The sequence below is a fragment of the Artibeus jamaicensis genome, unplaced genomic scaffold (genome assembly GCF_021234435.1).
Source record: "Artibeus jamaicensis isolate MK-2021 breed Jamaican fruit bat unplaced genomic scaffold, CSHL_Jam_final contig_432, whole genome shotgun sequence".
Classification (NCBI taxonomy): Eukaryota; Metazoa; Chordata; class Mammalia; order Chiroptera; family Phyllostomidae; genus Artibeus; species Artibeus jamaicensis.
The window spans coordinates 12,077,785-12,099,148 of NW_026521828.1; the positions used below are offsets into that span (position 1 = coordinate 12,077,785).

At 45.6% G+C, this 21,364-nt stretch overlaps 1 protein-coding gene across 1 annotated transcript in view; it reads right to left on the reverse strand.

Annotated features, from left to right (window-relative positions):
* Window positions 1-21,040, reverse strand: part of SLC36A1 (solute carrier family 36 member 1) — a 48,801-nt gene extending 27,761 nt beyond the window's left edge. Inside the window, exons 1-5 of the mRNA XM_053665900.1 lie at window positions 20,800-21,040; window positions 9,026-9,173; window positions 2,206-2,296; window positions 1,259-1,347; window positions 695-790 (exon numbers count right to left, since the gene is read on the reverse strand). Of these exons, the coding sequence (XP_053521875.1) occupies window positions 695-790; window positions 1,259-1,347; window positions 2,206-2,296; window positions 9,026-9,168 (419 nt within the window). The 5' untranslated portion in view covers window positions 9,169-9,173; window positions 20,800-21,040. The remainder of the gene's footprint in view (window positions 1-694; window positions 791-1,258; window positions 1,348-2,205; window positions 2,297-9,025; window positions 9,174-20,799) is intronic.
* Between the last annotated feature and the right edge of the window lie 324 nt (window positions 21,041-21,364).

Genomic DNA, 21,364 nt, shown 5'->3' on the forward strand with positions numbered 1-21,364 from the left:
TCAGGCATCTGACAAGTTACCGTGAGGAGAAATTTCCCGCCACCCCCCCCTCCGCTGAAATGTCTCTCCCTACTGAACCCATTTGCTCCAGCTCACCTCACCTCCTCCTTGCAGGCTTCCTTCTCCTGCCCAGCACCCTGCCCATAAAGCACCTATCATGTGTACTTCTCATCTGCCACAGTGTACAAGAGAATCTTAAAAGTTTCTCCCCTCTGAGTGCCTAAGATGTATTCGCAGCTCAGGACACTCTTCCTCCTGGTTTATTCTACTCCTGATACCTTGTTCACAGGATTCTCAGGCACCTTTCTGCTTAGAAAAACTGCAAGCCCCTGGAGCACCAGGACCACAGAATTCACTCAGAGAACCCCTCCTCCATATACCTAGAATTGGTTTGTACCACTTATGAGAGGGTACTTTTACATAATAAGCACAATGAGGGAATTAAATACAATCCCTGCTCATAGACTGTCAAAGCTGGAACAACCTATATAGAGAGATCTTTTGGGCCAACAAGGCAACTAAGGCCCGGAGAAAGGAGGGGTCACACAGCTCAGGGTCATTAAGATTACTGCTGGGGGCTGAACGGGAACTCAAGTTTGCTAACCCAAATGATGGTCTTCCCACTACTTACACTGTCTCCCACATCTCACCCCATCTGGAGGCTACAGTCACAATGAGAGAGGAAACCAGTTACCTTCCCCAGTGTGCGTGGTTCCGGAGCCAGGAGACAGGGCTGGATTCCAGTGCGTACATCACCGTCTCCCCATACTCCAGGAAGGGCTTGTTCAGTCTCCGAGGAGGAGAGGGAGAAAGGAAGAGCGGAGTGTGTGGGTTAGACAAAGACAGCACAAAGGGAGCTCACTGAGACCTGGGCCTGTTCCCCACCTGTCACCCTGGAGATATCACTGAATTCTGGATCAAATGCTTTCAAGGATCAGAAGTGTCAAGTCAATGGGACAGTTACTTTCGTTATAGTTAACAACCATATGGTAGAACCATTTCAATGGGTAAATACTGTGTTATGAAGCATATAAAAATATAATGTGCTCTCTGTCCACTGGAAGTAAGTAAATTTGACAGATGACACATGATCAAATGCATCAGAGTTTGATCGAACAAAAATAACAGGGCAATGTTAATCAGCAACGACATTAGCTAGCATTGAAAATTTAGGCTTATCTGTGTAAGTGCTCACTTTCAAGTAATGAAACCTAAAAGGTCAATCTGTCACTCAAGAGGCAGCTCAGAGGGCTCTCACCTGCGGCAGAAGTGGTGAGCACATTTCACCAGGATACGCATGCAGTGCACGGCCACGATGCCTATCAACAGCAAGCTGAGGGGACCCATCTGGGACAGGTGGCGTGGGCAAGAGAGGGAGAGACACGCAGGAAGAATTAGGAGCCAGCCAATAGAGACCACATTTGCTAATGATCAGAGCGCCACACTAGGCTACTAAGGTGCTTCCCAGTGACAAGAGCATCTGGCCCAGCATCAGAGACAGAAGTGTGACTGCGGAGACTGGCTCAGTGAGGTGGGCATCGTCCAAACCTCTGCCTGCCTTCCAGAGAGCTAATCTCACGGAGGAAGACACGAGACAAGGCTGTTCTAAGACCACCGCCAGTAACAGAACAGCAGGCTCCTGTGACTGGGAAGAGGAGATGGGCTAAGAGGTATAGGGCAGGGCCAAAATTCTTTTAAGAGCAATACCAGATCAAAAAAGCCCGTAGCTAAGAAAAATCCCCATCTCTGAGCTATCTCTAGCTCTAACAAAAATCAGAATGGCTTTGAACAGGCGGTCTACAGGGGGTAAATCATAAAAGAAGAATATTCCCAGACTTGGTCATCTAGAGATAGGGTACAGAAAGACTATATAGAAAATGGACGGACTTCTGTTACTAATTCTTTAGTTACCATTATCGGTAGCAACTGCCTGAGACATTTTAAGCACGTCCTCCGTATCAGAAAGTAAGTTCCACGAGGGCGGGAACCTCTTTCACTCACTGATAGTACCCTGAGAGCCTAGAACACCGCCTGGCACACAGAAGGCCCTCAATAAGTATGTTTAGATAAATGAACATCTGAATTTTTACTTCTCTCAGCTGATTTTTTAAAGCTCCCCATTTACAATGTTTTAAATGAAGTGACACAAATTTTAAACCCACTACCTTAATTTGTCATGAAACTGCCCCCCACTGATGCCCTTACCAAAATGCCCGCATTTTTCACCGCCAGGGGCAGCCCCAGGAGTCCTGTGCCGATATTGCCTTTTAACAAGTGCACCAAGGTCTGGAACCACCTGAAGTGAGAGAAGGTAGACAAGGGCACGTTAACAACAACGTTGTTAGCTAAGCTAGCACTTAGCACGGTGCGGTGCTAGGTGCCTTCACAGATGATCTCATTCGGTCTCTACAACAACCCTGTGAGCTGTGGACTAACTTCACTGTATGGATGAAAAAGCAACTTGCTCAAGGTCACACACCTGGTAAAGAGTCGAACCAGAATCCAAACCCAGGCGGTCTGATCCCCAGGCTCACTCTAAGCTCCGCTCCCTGTGGCATCTCTGAGAATCCCCTTTCTTGGAGATGGGGTCGGAGGGGTGGTAGAACTCTCTCTAGGCACTCTGTCCTTTCCTAGAGTGCCAGGGCCTGGTTTTCACCACAGACCTGTCCACCAGGAAGAATCGGACCCCATACTGTAACGGAAGACGACAAGCTTGACTGGGAAGGCAGGCAGGAGTGTCAGAGGACAGGGGGAAAAAGGAGAAGCTGAAACCCTTAACAGAACTTTTACGGAGAGAATTTTCATGCTTATGTGAACTCCCCTTGTGCATATATTAAGTTTGATTTTTTCCTGTTTGAAAAAAAGAAAGGAAGTTTTATGGAAAGTGAAGAGAATAAGTCATGCAGCACCTGGACAGGCCAAATGTCCCTAGCACAGTTTGCCTAAAAAAAAAAAGTCAAACGCCATAGAGTCCTAGGACTGGAGCCCTCTTCGGTCACCTAGCTGGTCCTTCTGCTTTGAGGACCGATTTCCCCCTCACCTATTATACAAACTGTCCCCTTGAGGTGTAACTGGAAAGCCTCTCAGACTTCGTTTACTTTTTCACTTAGCAAGTTCGTATTCTGTGTAAAAGGTCGTGTTAATGCAGTGGTGGAAATAAGTAAGAACCAGATAAGGACCTCAGTCTCTAGAAACGAACAGTGTCTGAAGTAGGAAGACGGCTCCCTGTCTGAAGAAGAGCCAGGAACCACATCCAGGGAGCAAAGGCAGGTGAGGGCCTGAGGGAGAGACCTGAGCAGAGCTCGGCGAGACAGGCAGGGCTTCCGAGTGAGCTGATGAGGAAGGGAGGCCTCGGAACAGGGGCCTAGAGAGAAACGGGGGACGCCGACCCGGGGCCACTCCAGTGGGGATGAGGATGAGCAGCGAAGTTCTATGTTTTCCCCAGGAAATGGGAGGACCCCAAAGAACGGACAGCAGAGGAGTGGCCTCCTCTTCAGCATTTTCTACTCTTTGTTACTTCCAGAACAATACGGACCAGGTCATATATGGTATGCTTTCACCCAAAACCAGACCAACTCAAGTTTCATCCCTGGCACTGTCTTGAAATTCTTCTGCACGAATAACCTAAATCCCTCCTAAATGATGCTTCAGCACATTTCTTCAAATCTGCAATTCCGGAGAAACAGGAAGCAAATGACACATGTTATCTGGCCGTATCAAACCCATCTTTACCCTCTGGGAAGGAATTTTACTTTTGGTAACCTTTTTCCTTCTACCTCCAGGAAGAAAACCTCTCAAATTTCCTACTGTCCCCACGCCTTTCAGGAAAAATCAAGGAAACTGCTTCACGCCTAAAAACAAGAGGCTGAGTGTTTTTCTGGACTATTCTGAGGAAACAGCTTAAGGACCAGACTGCAAGGGTCCAGCAGTGACTCCTTCATTATCAGCAGCCAGTGACCAGATGATTATGGGCAAGATGATGAGCCAATCAAATTTCTGTCTTAGCAAGGGTAAGCACTGTACCAAACCAGCCTGCCTCCCAGAGCCCTCCCCTAAATGCCTGAGCTGGGTTTCATGGGAGACCAAGTCCCCCTAGCCCTGGCTCTGCCACTAACTCCGAATGACAGTTACCTCCCCTTCTCTGGGCCTACCGACTCACCTGCAGTGACGGACTGGACTACAACAACAAATTCTTCAAGGTCCCTTCAGCTCTGAAGCACCAGGACTCAATGCAACTGATGTAACTCAATGCAAAATTACTCCTTTTACTCAATGGCCCCAAGCTGGAATTACCCAAAATCATATGAGTATCACAAAATCAACTCCAGGTGCAAAGCCTTAACTATGGGGAGGGCAAGGGAGTGGGGTGAGAAGGTAAATAAGCCTTGCAAGTCTCTGTGGCTATGTTTATGCTCCAAATCAGTAGTTCTTATACTTTTTGGCCTTAAGATCACTTAATACATTTATAAATTTTGAGGATTCCAAATAGCTTCTGCTTATGTGGATTATGTCTGTTGATATATACTATACTACAAATTAAAATCAAGGAATTGCATAAAATTTATTAATTTAAAATAACAATAAACTTATTACATATTGATATAAATAAATAACAAATTTTTTGTGAACAGTAACTCTATTTTCCAAAAAAAAAATAAAATGCCAGGAGAATGGCACTACTTAATTTTTTTGCAAATCTCTTCCCTGTCTTGCCTAACAGAAGACAACTGGACTGTCTCCCCCCACACTCACTCTGCTGTGACATGCCGTGTGTTGGCGGAAGTACACAGAAGGTCTGTCCTCACACAGATACGCAGTTGGGAAAGGGAGGAGTATTTTAATCACCTCTTCAGAAAGTTGTGGTAATTTTTCTTTGATACCAAAACTCAACATGTGGTCATTACTTGGAAGTTAGTTGTAATGTGGAATCTGAACTTTTCATCTTCTATTACGTTAAAACCCACCGGTGATCTTGCTCTTTGAATGGTCTTTTACCCATGCACAATTTTCTAACATCACACTTTGGTCTCCTGGAAGATATGGTTCTCTGGGTTATACAGATCTTCCAAATGCTGACATATTACCTTATAATATCAAAACCCCATTTATTAATGCTGTCACTGATCTCATCAGAAAATCTTTTTATTTATTTATTTATTTATTTATAAACATTTCTTATTGATTATGCCATTACATTTGTTCTATTTCCCCCCCTCCGTTCCCCTCCACCCTGCACACCCCTCCCCCACCATTCTCCCCCTTTAGTTCATGAACACCTGTCTGAAGTTCTTTAGATTCTGTATTTCCCCTACTATTCTTACCCTCCTCCCTATCTATTTTCTATCTACTGTCTATGCTACTCATTTTCTGTACCTTCTCCCCCCTTCTCCTTCTCCCACTCCCCTGTTGCTAATCCTCCACGTGATCTTCATTTCTATGGTTCACTCCTGATCTAGCTGTCCTCTTAATTTGCTTTTTGTTTTAGGTGTGGTTGTTGATAACTGTGAGTCTGCTGTCCTTTCACTGTTCATCTTTTTTATCTTCTTTTTCTTAGGTAAGTCCCTTTAACATTTCATATAATAAGGGCTTGGTGATGATGAACTCCTTGAATTTGATCTTATCTGAGAAGCGCTTTATCTGCCCTTCCATTCTGAATGAAAGCAGCTTTGCTGGATAGAGCAATCTTGGATGTAGGTCTTTGGTTTTCATGACTTGGAATACCTCTTTCCAGCCCCTTCTTGCCTGTAAGGTCTCTTTTGAGAAATCTGCTGACAGTCTGATGGGAACTCCTTTGTAGGTGACAGTCCCCTTATCTCTTGCTGCTTCTAGGATTCTCTCCTTCATTTGAATCTTGGCTAATGTAATGATGATGTGCCTTGGTGTGTTTCTTCTTGGGTCCAACTTCTTTGGGACTCTCTGAACTTCCTGGATTTCCTGGAAGTCTATTTTCTTTGCCAGAACAGGGAAGTTCTCTTTTATTATTTGTTCAAATAAGGTTTCCACTCGTGACTGTTCCTCTTCCCCTTCTGGTATCCCTATAATTCGAATGTTGGAATGTTTAAAGATGTCCTGGAGGTTCCTAAGCCTCTCCTCATTTTTTTGAATTCTTGTTTCTTCATTCTTTCCTGGTTGGTCATTTTTTCCTTCCTTCTGGTCTACTCCCTTGATTTGAGTCCCAGTCTCCTTTCCATTACTATTGGTTTCCTGTGCATTACCATTCATTTCAATTAGTTTAGCTTCCATATGTTTCTCTAATTTGTGACTAAAATCAACCAGTTCTGTGAGCATCTTGATCACCAGTGTTTTGAACTGTGCATCTAAAAGTTTGGCTATTTCTTCATTGCTTAGATTTATTGGCTCTGGGGCTCTGAGTTGTTCTTGAGCCATGTTTTTTATCTGTTTGTGCCTGTTACATAGGAGGAACAGAGCCTTAGTTGTTTACCAGGGCGGGGCCACCCAGGTTGCTGGTTTGTGACGCTATATGTGGGGGCAGGGTCAGAGAGGGAGCAATGGCCGTCCTCTCCGCTCACCCAGTCCGTCCCACCGCTCGTCCCCGCCTGTTCATCTGAGCGGAAATGTGTGAGCCCGCTGCCCTAAGCAGTGTGGTCTCAATGCTCGCCTCCTCGCTGGTTTATCTGCACGCAAATGCGCAACCTACTGCAGACAGACAGCAGCGCCTCTCCCCACTGTCCACCCGTAGCTAGCCCGCACCTGGGATCCTTGCCTTTGGCTGCCTGCGCACCACCCGGGTCGGGGATCTTTTTGGCCAACCTGCTCCACTGCTGGTTTCGCCCCTCTTACCGGTTTAGCAGAGCATTTCGTTGTTTTCGGACTCCATATTATCGATTTTCTGTGGGGTTTGGTTGCATTTATTGTTGTTAAAAATTTATTGTTTTTAGATTTGGTTGTACGTGGACGCAAGGTGTTTCCACCTACGCCTCCATCTTGGCGGAAGTCCTTGGCATTTTCTCTCATCAGAAAATCTTTAAGTAGTGGGAAGCTGTCCACATCACAGTGCTAGAGACAAGTTTTTTTCTAATTTTGAAAGCTCAAATGTTATTGTGGGCTGCAAACACTGTTGACTGTGTTTCTTGTAGTGACGGTCTCACTTATGACACTTGCTATCAGGTCACCTACCTAGTATCACAGTATCAGGGCAAGACACCACTAAGAACAGAGTATGCCCTGGAAAAATGTCCCAATAAAAGCCCAAGGAAGGCATCTTCTTGTTTGTTTGATTTCCAACAAACAAGGGTAAATAACAGGGGTTGACTACTAGTTATAACCCAATGTGGAAACAAGAGATATTCAGACAGCTAGCAGGTGTGGGTCTGCTTCAATACACATAAAACCAATGAGCGACCATTCTGAAGCTGCTAACTGGTTGGTGTTGAACTTCAGAAACATCCCTTTAAAAATGAAAATCTAGACCATATGGCAAGCACTGCATAGACAAATTGCCTGAGAACGAGGAGTAAAAACTGGAAAGGAAACTATAAAGGGAAGCTTGCAAGAAACATTTCACAATAACAAGTGTGACTTCTAAAGGGAAGCTATCGCACGTCACTGGCCGCATGTGGCGCTCCTTCTGCCCGGGGACAGCCAACGGGGTGGAAAAGATTGGGAGCAAAGAGCGTCCTCGCTGCTCCCCGTTGTGCTCTAAGCAACCTTTTCCACCAGCTAACCATGCAAGCAAATGGGGGGCTCCATGAAAGCATTCCACATGACAAATAAACTGCAGAGACTGAAGATTTGCGAGCAGAAATCAGCTAGTGGTGGAGAGCAGCTGGTAACGTGATCAGTCCAGATCCTCTAGTTCTATCCCTGTTCACGTGACCAAGTGCCCTACACCAGGACAGACTGCAGCCAGAGAAGGCTTCATTAGTAATGAACTCCAGGAGAAGCTTCCATGGTCCCCTTGGGCAGTCAGAGGGAACAGAATAAATCTAGGTCACAAAGAATCCCTCAGTAAGTCATACCCAACCCACAAGGGTACACAACAACAAGGGTGATAGCGAAGCTTGAGGAATAAACAGAAGGACTGTAAAGAATGGGGTGTTAAGATCCCAAGGAAAGGTCAAGGGTCTGCTGAGATTGGGGATCTAATCTGATAACTAAGTGGAATAGAAAACACTCCTCTGAATCTTCTGATTTGAGTGGAGAGCACCAGAGAGTGAGCATAGCCTCACAGCGAGGTCCTCAATGTTATCTTACTTTTGGGGAAATTGAGGCCCAAACTCAGTACAGATGAGCCTTGGGATTCAAGTTTCCAGGGATGAAACATAACACCTTCTCAGGGAATACACAGCAGATCTCCTCTATCAACCCCTTGATTTTTTTAAGCACAGGAAAAGTTATTCCTCCCTGTTCCCACTTCTCCCGCCAAATGAACTGGCTATTTGGTGACAGGAACAGAGTCTGGGAGAGCCTTTGCAAAGGAGCCGCCAGTGGGGTCAGGGTATCTGAGGTTCTAGCACGGATGGCCTGTGGTTCTAAACTAAGAGAATATTCTCCCTGTAAGCTTTTCTCATGTTCATGCTCTTAATCGGCACGACTTGGTCCAGACTTCTAGGACCAACACAGCTTAAATGAATAAAGAATAACAGACTATACAGCGGCAGGCAAGGAGCTCAAATCTCTGCACTGTTAATCACCCAGCCTCTTTAGATCTTATTTTAATCTGTAAAGTGCGGGAATTAGTCAAACGGAGAGCAAAAATAACTTCGAGGGTCCTGACTGGTGTGGCTCAGTTGGTTGGGCGTTCGTTGTCCAGGAAAGTGAAAAGGTCACCTGTTTGATTCCCAGTCAAATCATGTGCCTGCGTGGCGAGTTCAGTCCCTGGTAGGGGCAGCCAATAGATGTTTCTCCCTCACATCTGTGTTTCTCTCCCTCTCTTTCTCCAAACTCCCTCCCTCTTTCTAAAAATAAATCAATAAAATCTTCTAAAAAAATAACTCCAAGGGAGACTATGTTACTGATGCAGAACTTAGGGGCTTGAAGGAGGGTGGAAGACACAGCTACTCACGTTGTGCTGCTGCTTTCCCCAAATCGCTGGTAGGAGCTCGGGGGAGAGAAGTTGTTCAGGCCCTCGGACGGGCTCTCCTCCGGGCTCACATCGGTGGAGCTGTAGTCAGCGTAGTCCTCGTTCCGGAGCCTCTGTGTGGACATGGTAGCTGTGGGGACAGGGTCAGTGCTAAGACCTCCAGCGGCTAGGGTCTTTAGCTCTAAGCCTGCGGTGGGCTCTGGGGCAGAGGCAGCCATTGCTTCAGTAGCTCAAGGGTGACTGTACTAAGGATTAAATACAATGTGAGAGTCTGTATTTATGAAAATGGAAAAGGGGCAAAGTTCACTTGGCCAGGCTGCGCTGACTCAGCTCCCACCTCCCAGCCTTCCCCGTTGGTGCCACGCTCATCCATTTCTCGATCTCCTGGACACAGCAGAGGTGATGCCGTCTTGGGAGGGGTGGAGGAGCATATAAAACCTGCAGGAAGACCTCCCTGTTCCTTGGGTTGGGACTAACAATCCCTACCTTTGAGTTAACTTCTTGGACCTTGAACAGCTAAATTGTATCTACTTCTATCTCTCCCAAGAGCAAACTCTCAGAAGACAGGTAGTTGAATCTTGTTAACCATATCCTATTTTTCCTCTGTATTAGTTAGGGAAATAACCTTGCTGCATTCAAGAAACGCCTTCCAGATCATCCAGTTCTGCTCAAATTCCCCAGCAGATCCCAGAGCCACAAATGACTCTCTCTTTATCTCTGTCATGACCTCTGGCCTCTCCTGTACTCTTAAGAGCTCAACAATGACTCTCATCCCCAGACCCTGGGACTCTTTTCTTGCAACCAGGCCTGACTGTTGAGAAATGGCAGCTGAAAGAACAGAGGAAGACCAGGAGCGTGTGAGGTATTCACCACTGGCTCTTGTCTCAACAGCTCCCCTCCACAACCTCTCTTCCTTTTTATTTTCACAGATTTGCCAATTTTTAAAAGATGGTGAAAGAAGCAGCCCTTCCTGTTGTGTGCTGGGGAAGGGTGGTGAGGGTGGTATCCTTTGGGCAGACTTCCTAGAAACAGTACTACAGAAGGGAGAGTGACTTCTTTAAGATACACAATAAAGATCCATTTGGAGATCTGTATGGGCCCTCCGAATCCTAGAGACTGGTGCTAAAAAGAGCCTTCAGAAATCACTCCAACTGCTCATTTTATAGGGGAAGAATCAACGCCACAAAAGATGAAGGGGCCCGCTCTGCTCCATCCAGGTAGCAGCAAAGCAGTAAACAGACCTCCTGACACTGCCTGGGTCTGGAAACATACACTGAATACCATGCCAGCAGCAGCAGCAAGGGAACAATGTAATGAAAAGAGACTCAACTTTCTGTCCTCCAAGAATCTGCAATCATGAGGAAAAATGTACATCAACATTCAAAATCACAAATAAAAATCTCTCTGACACGTGCCAGACTAGCACAACTGCCTGCTTCTAAGGGGCTCTCCTGAAGCATGAAGCTGCCCGCCCTGCGTTGGACGTGCTATCGCAGAGACCATCTGGACATGCCGTCACTAGCTGTCAGAGGGTAGCTCTGTGCTGAGTGCTCCCGCAGGTTGGGTCCTGGGGCACTTTTCAGAAACTGCTCCCACCCTGGCATCTGAGTGATCCAGGGTTACCTCATCTTCTCCCACCAGCTATAATGGAGGTGGGTCCCCATGTCATCTCACAAGGAAAGTACCTGGTAGAAAGTCAGCAAAGGGCTTGGAAGTCCCAGAGAGGATCCTGCCCGGCTTCTCTGCTAAGTATCTAAGGTGATGTCAATCACTCGCATGCTGGAGGAATTCAAGAAAGTCAGCTAGCTCTGGGGCAGTTAAACTCATGAAGGGGCCAAGGAAAAAAATTATGAAGTAGTTGAAACCTATCATTCAGACAAAAGTTAATAAGCTAGTTTATATGTAACTTACAAGACCTGGGTTCTATAGCTGCCTCTACCACCAGTTTGCTAGTAACTCGAACAATTCTCTTTATATGTCTAGGGCCTTTGTTCCAAACATGCAAAAGAAGAAGGGGGTGAGCTAAAATCTCTCTCAGCAACTCTCTAGCTCTAATATTCCAGGAATCAACCAATGTAATTACTTATGCAAACAACAGCTAATTTCTAGCCTCTTCCAACATACTGAAGTGTCTGAGGGACAGAGCCTTCCAAGTGAATCCTACACGTTACTGAGGAAGAAGGGACAGCATACAGGGACTGATAAGCTCCCCCCCCACCCCCCATTAACTAAGAAAGCACTCTGTTGCTTACTTGGTATAGATGCTCAATTCATTCCAAACACTGTAAAGGTGCCTGCTTATGTCATGTATAAAAGCTGAAGTTACCCACGGCAGATTACTGCTAAAAACAAAAACTGCTCAAAAAGAAGCTGACATCTATAGATCTAAAGTCCAAGAACCAATGGCAGGATGTGGGAGATGTGGCTTGGCAACTCTGTGAATGTTGAAAAGGAAAAAAAAAAGCCACGTATGGGCTTCAGTTGATAAGTGTAACAGAAGTCAATGATATAATAATAGATGCCAAAAAGGCCAATGCAATCCTAGACTGCACTAGGACGAGAGACCCCAGGTGGACGGCACATATCACTGGGCAGTTTTGCGACGTGTGGTGTTCTGTTCCAGGTAGCACACTATAAAGGCAATGATGGCAAACTATGGTACAGCTAGAGGTCAGCACCAAGATCAGGAAAGGGATGGGCGCCGACTAAATAAGGAATGGTTGGAAGCACTGAGAAGGCTCAACCTGGGGACCTGGCAACTTGGGAGGTATAACAACTGCTTTTATAAACACTGTCCTAGAGATAAGACTTCTTCTGTGGAGCTTCAAAGATCAGTCAGAAATAGGATCAGTTGGTAGAATGTAAAGGGAGGCAGGACATAAGGAAGAACCTTCTATCAAAAGGAGTTGTCCAGATGGAATGGTTCGCTCTGGGAGATAGTGTGTTCCCCATCCCTGAAAAAGGCTAAGCAGAAACCCTTCTCACAGCTGTTAAGTAGAGATTCAAGTATGATAGAGGGTGGGAACAGTCACTCCCTAAAGACCCTTCTGGCAACTAAGTCCTCCTCCTCTTGCTTTCCAGCTGTCCCCACTGAGTGCTAGCCTTTAAGGCCATGCTGCCTCTGGCTTCCCTTTGATGAAAACTGGTTTCTAAGTCTCCTGCTGCAATTGCCAATTCCTGCCATATGAAAGGGGTTTTTTGTTTGTGCTTTCAAGGTGCTTGTTCTTCTTCTTATTATTATTATATTTGATTTGCATATTGGGGGAAATTGATAATATACCTTAGGATAATAAAAATAATTATAGTAAATTTGTTTTAATTTTATTGATTTCAAAGAGACAGAATGGAAGGACAGCAAGACAGCAAGATAAAAAGAGAAAGGTTTATTGTTCCACTTATTTATACATTCATTGGTTGATTCTTGTATGTGCCCTGACCAAGGATCAAATCTGCAAACTTGGCATATAAGACAATCTTCTAACCAACTGAGCTACCCTGACAAGGCTAAAAAACATTTTTATAATGTGTTTTACAAATTGCAAAGCACTCTCCCATATATATTATTAATTTTACTTCTTTTTTATTGAATGCATTGAGGGGACACTGGTTTATAAAACCATACGGTTCCAAGTGTACAACCCTATACCACATCATCTGCATACTGCATCATGCGCTCACCACCCAAAGTCAAGTCCCTTTGCTTCACTAGTGAGACATGGGGCTTGCTTTCCTTCCTTCTTTCTTTCTAAATAACTGGCTTATAACACAGCTTAAATGCTTTCATATGAATAGGTCTCAATTTCTGAATCATATCCTTGGGCGTTGAACTAAGTGAACAGGCTCATTTTATGGTTCTTACCACACAAATGACACTGTCATTAGCAGTGTATGGACATTACTGTCTCTGCATAACCCTGCCCATGTTGGATTTTATCACTTTTACTTTTGCTTTTTCAGATAGAGGGGTGGCTCCTTATACTTGTTTGTTTGTTTTCACATCTCCTTAATTTCCAGGGAAGACCACTGATAATAAAAACTTTCTTTCCCCCACCTATCAAGACTTCCGCCAAGATGGAGGCATAGATGGAAACACTGTACCTTCTCGCACAACCAAGTTTAAAAACAACAAAGTTTTAGCAACAAAAATGCAGCCAAAGCACAGAAAATTGAACTATACTGAAGTCTGACAACAACGAACCCTTGAGCCAGACTGGTAAGAGGGGTGGAGCCAGCAGCGGTATGGGGTTGGGCAGGAAAGAGCCACAGGGCCCACCCAGATGTGAGACCCAGGCGCACAGGCAGCTGTGGGCGGATCCCAGGTGTGGAGTAGCAATGAGTGGACCCACTGAGGGCGCAAGGCAGCAGGCTGATCGTGGTCACACATTCGCGTGCAGATACACCAGCGAAGGATCAAGAAGTGAGACAGACCTTGCAGGCCCCAGCGGCAGGAAACAGCAGAGGGGACTGCCATTGTCCCTCTCTGACCCCGCCCCCACAAACAGCATCACAACCCAGCAACCTGGGTGGCCCCGCCCTGGTGAACACCTAAGGCTCCTCTCCTCATACGTAACAGGTTTGAACAGACCAAAACATGGCTCAAGAAGAACTCAAAGTCCCCCACCTATCAGATTCATACTTTTGAAAGTCCTAAATGCACTTTAGAAAATACTAAAATGTTCTCAAGATGGCCACTTAAGAATTTACTTTATTGGATTCTACTCCCAATTCAGAACAATAAACAAGGTCACTTCCAAGAAGGAGAGAGAATCCATTTATACCCGTTAGTAGGTCTCTTTCAGGACACATGGGAGGGTCAGGGAAGAGAAAGAAGAGGAGAGAGGAACAGGTAATACCAAAGTGTTCCTTAGCTTCACTGCCAAAAGCTAAACAATACTTTTAAGGAAGGCTTGTAAACACATAGGAAATTATCCTCTAAAAATTACCAGAATTAATAAGTTCAGCAAAGTTGCAGACACAAAGTCAATATACAAAAAAATAAGTTGTATGTCTATTCATTTGCAATGAACAATCAAAATTAAATTGAAAAAAGTTCCATTTACTAGAGCATCAAAGAGAATTAAATACTTAGGAAGAAACTGAGCCAAGTAGGTGTAAGATTTTTACATGAAAACTATAAAACACTATCAAAAAAATTAAAGACCTAAATAAATGAAAAAAAATCCCAGTATTCATGGATCAGAAGATTTAATATTGTTAAGATGGTAACACTCCCTAAATTGATCTACAGATTCAATGGAATCCTATCAAAATCCCAGTTGCCTTTTTACAGAAATTGACAAAGTGATTCTAAAATTCATAGTAATTCAAGAAGTCCAGATTAACCAAAACAATTTCAGAAAAAAAAATACAAAGTTGGAAGACTTTCCAATTTCAAAACTTAGTACAAAGCTACAGTAACCAAGATAATACAGTCCTGGCATGAAGACAGACATTACATCTACAGTATTTTTTTAAACATTTTATTTATTTATTTTTAAAGAGTGGGGAAGGGAAGGAGAAAGAGTGTAAGAGAAACATCAATGTGTGGTTGCCTCTCATGTGGCCCCCAATGGGGACGTGGCCCGCAACCCAGACATGTGCCCTGACTGGGAATCGAACCGGCGCCCGTTTGATTCACAGCCCTCACTCAATCCACTGAGCTACACCAGCCAGGGCCATCTACAGTCTTTTGGCAAGGGTGCCAAGACAGTTCAACGGGGAAAGAATCGCCTTTTCAATATCTGGTCCTGGGACAACTGAATAACGACATGCGAAGGAGTGAACTGGAACTCTACCACACATCATATGCAAAAATTAAATCAGAATGGACCAAAGACCTACGAGTAGGAGCTAAAACTATAAAACTCTTAGAAGAAAACATAGGCATAAATCTTCACTGGATTAACCAATGGCCTTTTACATATGACAGAAAAAGCAAAAAAAAAAAAAAAAAGGTAAATTAGGCACCAAAATTAAACAGCAAAGTGCATACAAGTGCATGCTTTATTGTTTGTGTCTCAAAGGACACCTTCAAAAAAGTGAAAGGTAAGCCACAGAATGCAAGAAAAATTCTGCAAGTCATATTTTTAATAAGGGACTTGTATCCAGAACATATAAAGAACTATTACAACTCAATAAAAATGAACAGAGGATCTGAATAGATATTTCACCAAAGATGTGAAAATAGATAATAACCACATGAAAAGATATTCAACATCATTGGCCATCAGGTAAACGCAAATCAGAAGCCACAATGAGATGCCCTTTCGCACCCATCGGGATGGCTAAAATAAAGACAGGTTACAAGCACTGGCAAGGATGTGGAGAAATTGGAACCCTCTCATCCTGTTGGTGGGAATGTAAAACGGTGAAGTCGTTCGGAAAACATGCAGCAGTTCCTCAAAAGGCTACACACATTCACCACGCGACCCAGCCATTCCATTCCTAAGTACACATTAAAATGAAAATATATGTCCACAGAAAAACCTGTACACAAATGTTCATAGCAGCATTGTCCCAGTAGTAAAAAATGGAAAGAACCCGATAAATGGAAATATTGTATATCCATACAATAAAATATTATTCAACAACAAAAAGAAATGAAATACACATGCTACAACATGGATGAACCTTGAAGAGCTTACTCTAACCAAACGAAGTTAACCACAGTGGACCATACGTTGTACGACTTTGTTCATGTGAGAGTCCAGAGCAGGGAATCAGACAGAAAGTAGATTAGTAGTTGCCCAGAGTCTGGGGTAGGGAATGGGGAGTGACTGAGGGGTGATGGTTAAGGAGACAATTTCTAAAAGTGAGTATGGTTTTGGTTACACAACTCTGTGAATATGCTAAAAGCCATTGAATTACACACTTTAAATGTTTGAACCGTATGCTATTATATCTGAACTGTATTGAGATATGTGAATTATATCTCAAAAAAACTGCTAGGAAAAATCTTAAACAGATTTCTGGGCCCAATCTGACTCAACCTGAGCATTTTATTTTTCATGAACCAGATCATCTTGGTTACAAGTAGTTTTATATAAAGCATTAAAAATAACTATGTCTCATCATGATGGATACACCCCACACCACACCTCCTACCAGAGTTCATGGGTTGGTGTCATATGCCGACTAAAGGTGCCTGCCATCCCCTACTCTGAAACTATTACTCTGGGTTGGTCTTTGGAACCCAGAGAAGCAGTATTTTCTCTTCTCTCTTCCTGGAATTCAAAGACATGACCAAGGACACAGACTGTGCTGCTACGTGCAGTAATCTACAGGGAGAAAAGTAAAAACTTCTACTGCCACATGCTTTATTTTTATTTTTTAAAAGATTTTATTTATTTTTAATTGTATGTTACTGACTATGCTATTAAGTTGTCCTGATTTTTCTCCCTTGCCCTGGTCTGCCCAGCACCTCCCACTCCCAGGCAATCAATCCTCCCACCATTGTTCATGTCCATGGGTCATGCTTATAAATCCTTTGGCTGCTCCATTTCCTATACTGTACTTGACATCCCCAGGGCTATTCTGTAACTATCTGTACTTCTTAACCCCCTCACCTCTTCACCCATTCCCCCATACCCCTCTCCCATCTGGCAACCATCAAAACGCTCTCTATACCCATGATTCTGTTTCTGTTCTTCTTGGTTACTTAGCTCATTTTTTTTAGATTCAATTGTTGATAGATATGTATTTTTTGGCCATTTTATTGTTCAGAGTTTTGATCTTCTTCTTTTTCTTAAGTAAGTCCCTTTAATATTTCACATAATAATGGTTTGCTGATGATGAATTCCTTTAGTTTTTTCTTGTCTGGGAAGATCTTTTTCTGCCCTTCAATTTTAAATGATAGCTTTGCTGATTAGAGCAATCATGGCTATAGGTCCCTGCTCTTCATGACTTTGAATATTTCTTGCCAATTCCTTCAGCCTGCAAACTTTGAGAAATCAGTTGATAGTCTTATGGGAACTCCCCTGTAACTAACTAACTTCCTTTCTCTTGCTGCTTTTAAGATCCTCTCTTTATCTTTAACCTTTGGCATTGCAATTCTGATGTGCCTTGGAGTGGGCCTCTTTGTCACATGATTCATTTTTAAAGAGCATCAGATACAACTCCATCTAACCTATGACAGAAGTGCATTCCACAAACAGACTCCTGCCTGAAAGAGGCTGGTGCCAGGGCGGCCACCAGACAGCTGCTGAGCTCAGCAGGCTCCCTGCAGAAGGAGCTGACTAGGCAAACACACTTGTTTTTCACCCACGGTCATAAAAATCACTAAGGGTTAGGGCCAGGTGTGACTTACAGAAGACTGAGCTCCAGCTTCCTGTTTAGAGGTGAGAAAACCAAAACCCCAGCTGGATGAAGATTTGGGATAAAATCCAGCACACCAGATTCCCAGTCCAGTGTTTTTCTACCACACCATAAATGATCTATGATTAGATCTGCTGAGGGAATTCTGCATAATAAAAAGTACACGAGTTCAGAGCTTAGTTTGGTGACCTTGAGCAAATTCATCTCCCTTCGCCTCAGTTTCCTCATCTGAAAAATGTTGTTAATAATACTTACATAACAATGATGTTATAAAACTAGAAAGAAAAGATATGATTTGTTGCTTGGTCCCTAATGGACCTCATTAATGGTAGCAATTGTAACTATTACTGCAGAGAAGTTCAAGGACAGGAAGTCAGAAAGTTCACTTTATAAAGTAAGCACTGCCACAGTTCCTCCATTCCATCGCTCTGGAGTGCTGAGCCAGGTCCCCAACATGAGAACGGTGATTTATGTGCCGTCAGCATCCTACAAACCCAGGCAGACAGATTTGTGAATTTCATGGAAAAGGGAAACACAGAGAATTCTTTCCAACTAGAGAGGGTCATTGAAAATGAGCCCTGGATATCAAGGCTTCCAAGGGAAATGTTTGGGAAATGAAAGAAGAGACCACACCAAATGCAGCATCATGTGGCTGCCCTTTTGGCATACTCACAATGTCCCATCCACCAGGTCCCACACCCATCCAACACAGGCTGGATTTGTGTGCTCAGACCCAGCCAGCGAGGCCTGGCGGAAGGAAGGAGGCGCAGGATTCCTCTCAGGCCTGGACTGAGGGAAACAGACTCAGTATGAGTTTCTTCGATTTGACAAAGAGAAAAGTTAGGTGTTAGTGGTTAGTCGGTCACCCACTTCTGGAAGGTGTTAGTAGACCCCAAATCCCTAGCTGGTGTGGCTCAGTTGGCTGAAGCATCATCCCATACACTGAAAGGTTGGAGGTGCAATTCCTGGTCAGGGCAACCTGGGTTGCAAATTCAATCCCAGGTCAGGGTATGTATGAAAGGCAACCAATCAATGTTTCTCTCTCACAGCGATGTTTCTCTGTCTCTCTCCCTCCCTCCCTCTGTAATTTTCTCCCTCTCTTCCCCTCTCTCTAAAATCAATGAGCATGTCCTCGGGTGAGGGTTAAAAAAAATTCCAAAAGTAAGCCCCAAAGTCTATCGACTCAACCCAGTTCCAGGATCTTATTTCAGTCAAGGCGGGAAGAAGAAATGTATTAACAGCAAGGACTCTTCAACTTCTGACCCCTGAAGACATAAGAATTGAAAGAAGAGATACTCACTAGCAGGGAAAGGGGGGATTAAAAAGAAAAATGAAAAAGCAGGAGTACTTAACATGAGAATAGCTATCTGAAGCAAGGGGAGAACAGAGCATTCCCCAAAGTGGGCATCTCTCTGTTCAGCTGCATATCCCACATGCTAACCAGTTCAGCCCTGAAACTGCACAGAACCTCTGAACTGGAAGAAAACTTAAAACTTGACTCCAACACTACACCCAACACAACCATCCACAACACCCCCAAAAGTAATCGACCAGTGACAATTAGCGCTGGTGACAGGGACCTCCACGCACTGTGGTGCAACGTGAGAAAGCCCTAAGTCTTTGAAAGTTCTTAGGATCACGCAAAAGCCACTTCCCATACGGCACTTCCATCAACTGGTCCTGGTTGTAATCTCTGGACTATTGCAGAGTAAATGAGTCCACCTCCTCACACTGCCTTGAAAATGGAAGAGGCAGCTCTGAGCACTTAAGAAGTGCCACAAGGATGAGGCCCACTGGCCAGTCAAGGGAAAACAAGAACCCACAGAGCAGGCCATTACAAATGGCACAATCAGAAAACAAAGGGAGGGAGACGTGATGCCACCGCCAGAGCAGCCCCTGCAGCACACAGCCTCCATCCCAGACAGGTGGTCCCAGACACCCAGCAAACAGCCAAGCCCTCTGAGTCCCCTCACTTCCTGACTTTGAGAACATCTTTAAAGAGCATGCGCTCTGCATGTACAAGCTGATTACTGTCCACTAGTCTCTTGACAAGAGCCAAGGAGGTCCTTGATCATATTTAAATAATAAAAAAGAGACAAACTCGTTTTCTGCTGTCTTCATTTCCCTTGGCCACCATGCAGAGATAGGAAGAAAGGAGGATTTCATGGCAACCTAGAAAGAAACAAGGGAATCTGCTTGCTGGACAAGGCTTTTGCAAGGCAGATACTAACGTATACCGGGGAGAGGCAACTCTCTGAATAGAAAACAGACTTCCACGCAGAGTATGTCAGGGCAGAAGAGGCGGAACTCGACCCCATCACTTGTAAACCCAAATCCAAGCGAGGGCGGGGGTCACCCAAGGTTGCAGCGCCCAGTGTCAGAGCGAGAACAAGAGCTCCTCGTCCCCCAATCTCGGTTCTTTCCATTACACCGCGCCGTTATCTCATTTCAGCAAGCCTCAAACAACTGCAAAATATCCACTGAAATCATCACTATTCCCGAATCGGACCGGCCACGGGAAAAAGAAAGCAACGATCTGTGTGCGGTCCGCGTTAACTCCAGGGCTCTCCACCACCTCAGCTGCGAGTCACCTGCCCTCCAGGAGCGCACCCCGACTTCCAGGTCCTATTTTGGTAGGATTTACGACAAGATCGCAGGGCAGCTGGAAACAAAACCTACAGAACGATGAGTTCGCAGAAAAAAAAATCGTCACCCAGCAGGGAACCACACCCAGAGCCAACCCAACGGGGTGGTGGAGAAAGGAGAGCGGGAAACGGGGAGAGGAGTAAGAGAGAAGGGGCCCGGGAGAGGGTGCCTTCCACGTGTCAAGTTTTCCGCTCGAGGCGGTGCGGTAGAGAGGAAACAGCTGCTGAGCTCAGGGAGACCTGGCTTCCAGGAGCGGCGCTGCGACCTGCTCCCTGGGTGGCCTTGGGCAAACCCTGCCCCTTCCCGGGCCAAGATTTCCCCGACTGCGCTGGGGCGGGGGCGGGGGGCGGTGCAGCAGATGATTTCCGAGGCCCCTGCAGGTCTGGGTGGTATTTGGTAACCCGAAGACCCACAATTAGCAGGTCCCCGCGGGGCAGCTCCCACACAGGGCCGGTGACTGGCAGGCGACCTGCCTGCGACGGCCCGACTCCTTTCGGAGGCGTGTCCGCAGCCCGGGCTGGTCGTCTGGGTGATGTTTCCCCTTTCGGGACCCGAGTTCCCCCACCTGTCAAATAGGATGGGTAGGTCAAGGGACAGAGCGTGGTGGACAAGGGAGTCTGCAGGTCGCCTCCTCCCAGGAGGGGTGGCCGCGGGGTACCGCCGCCGAGGCCGGGGAACCCGGGAGACTCGGACCCGAATCCCAGGCGGCCGGTGGCGGACCCTGAGCAACCGCGGCGCCCCGAGGAAGGCGCTGGCTGACCTCCCCAGCCACAGCCTGTCAGCGCGGGCGGACTCACCGCCCGGGTTCCGGTTCCGGCTCCAGCTCCGCTTTGGCTCAGCTCCGGCTCGACTCCGGCTGGGACTCCCGCCTCAGTGCAGTGCACCTCACCCCGTCTCAGCGCGGAGGTCTCCCCATCTCCCCGAACTGCCCCGCAGCCGCTTCCGGGCCTCGCCACGTGACCCAGACGCCCAAACCAGAAGCGGGGGTCGGAAGCTCTCCGGAGCCGCAGCGCTTCCCTCTCGCGGTGCTCCGAAACGCTGCTGCGCAGCGCCCCCTGGCGACCCCTTGCTGCCACTGCAGGAAGGACCGTGTTCCTTAGGGACCGGAGACAGGAAACGGGAACTGGGAGGGGTGTTGGCCTCGGAGCATGCGCGGAGCACCCACCTTCAACTCGGTGGGTGCCGAGTTGAAGCGTACAGTACCTTGAGTGTGGGCTTGGGAAAGGTCATTTTTATCCTTGCTGTATTTTCTTTAATACGTTCCAAGGAGCATATATTGCTTTTATTATCAATTAATAATACATGTTTTAAAAAGTCACCTAAGCACATTTTAAAAGTGTACACAAACTCATTTCTTATGAC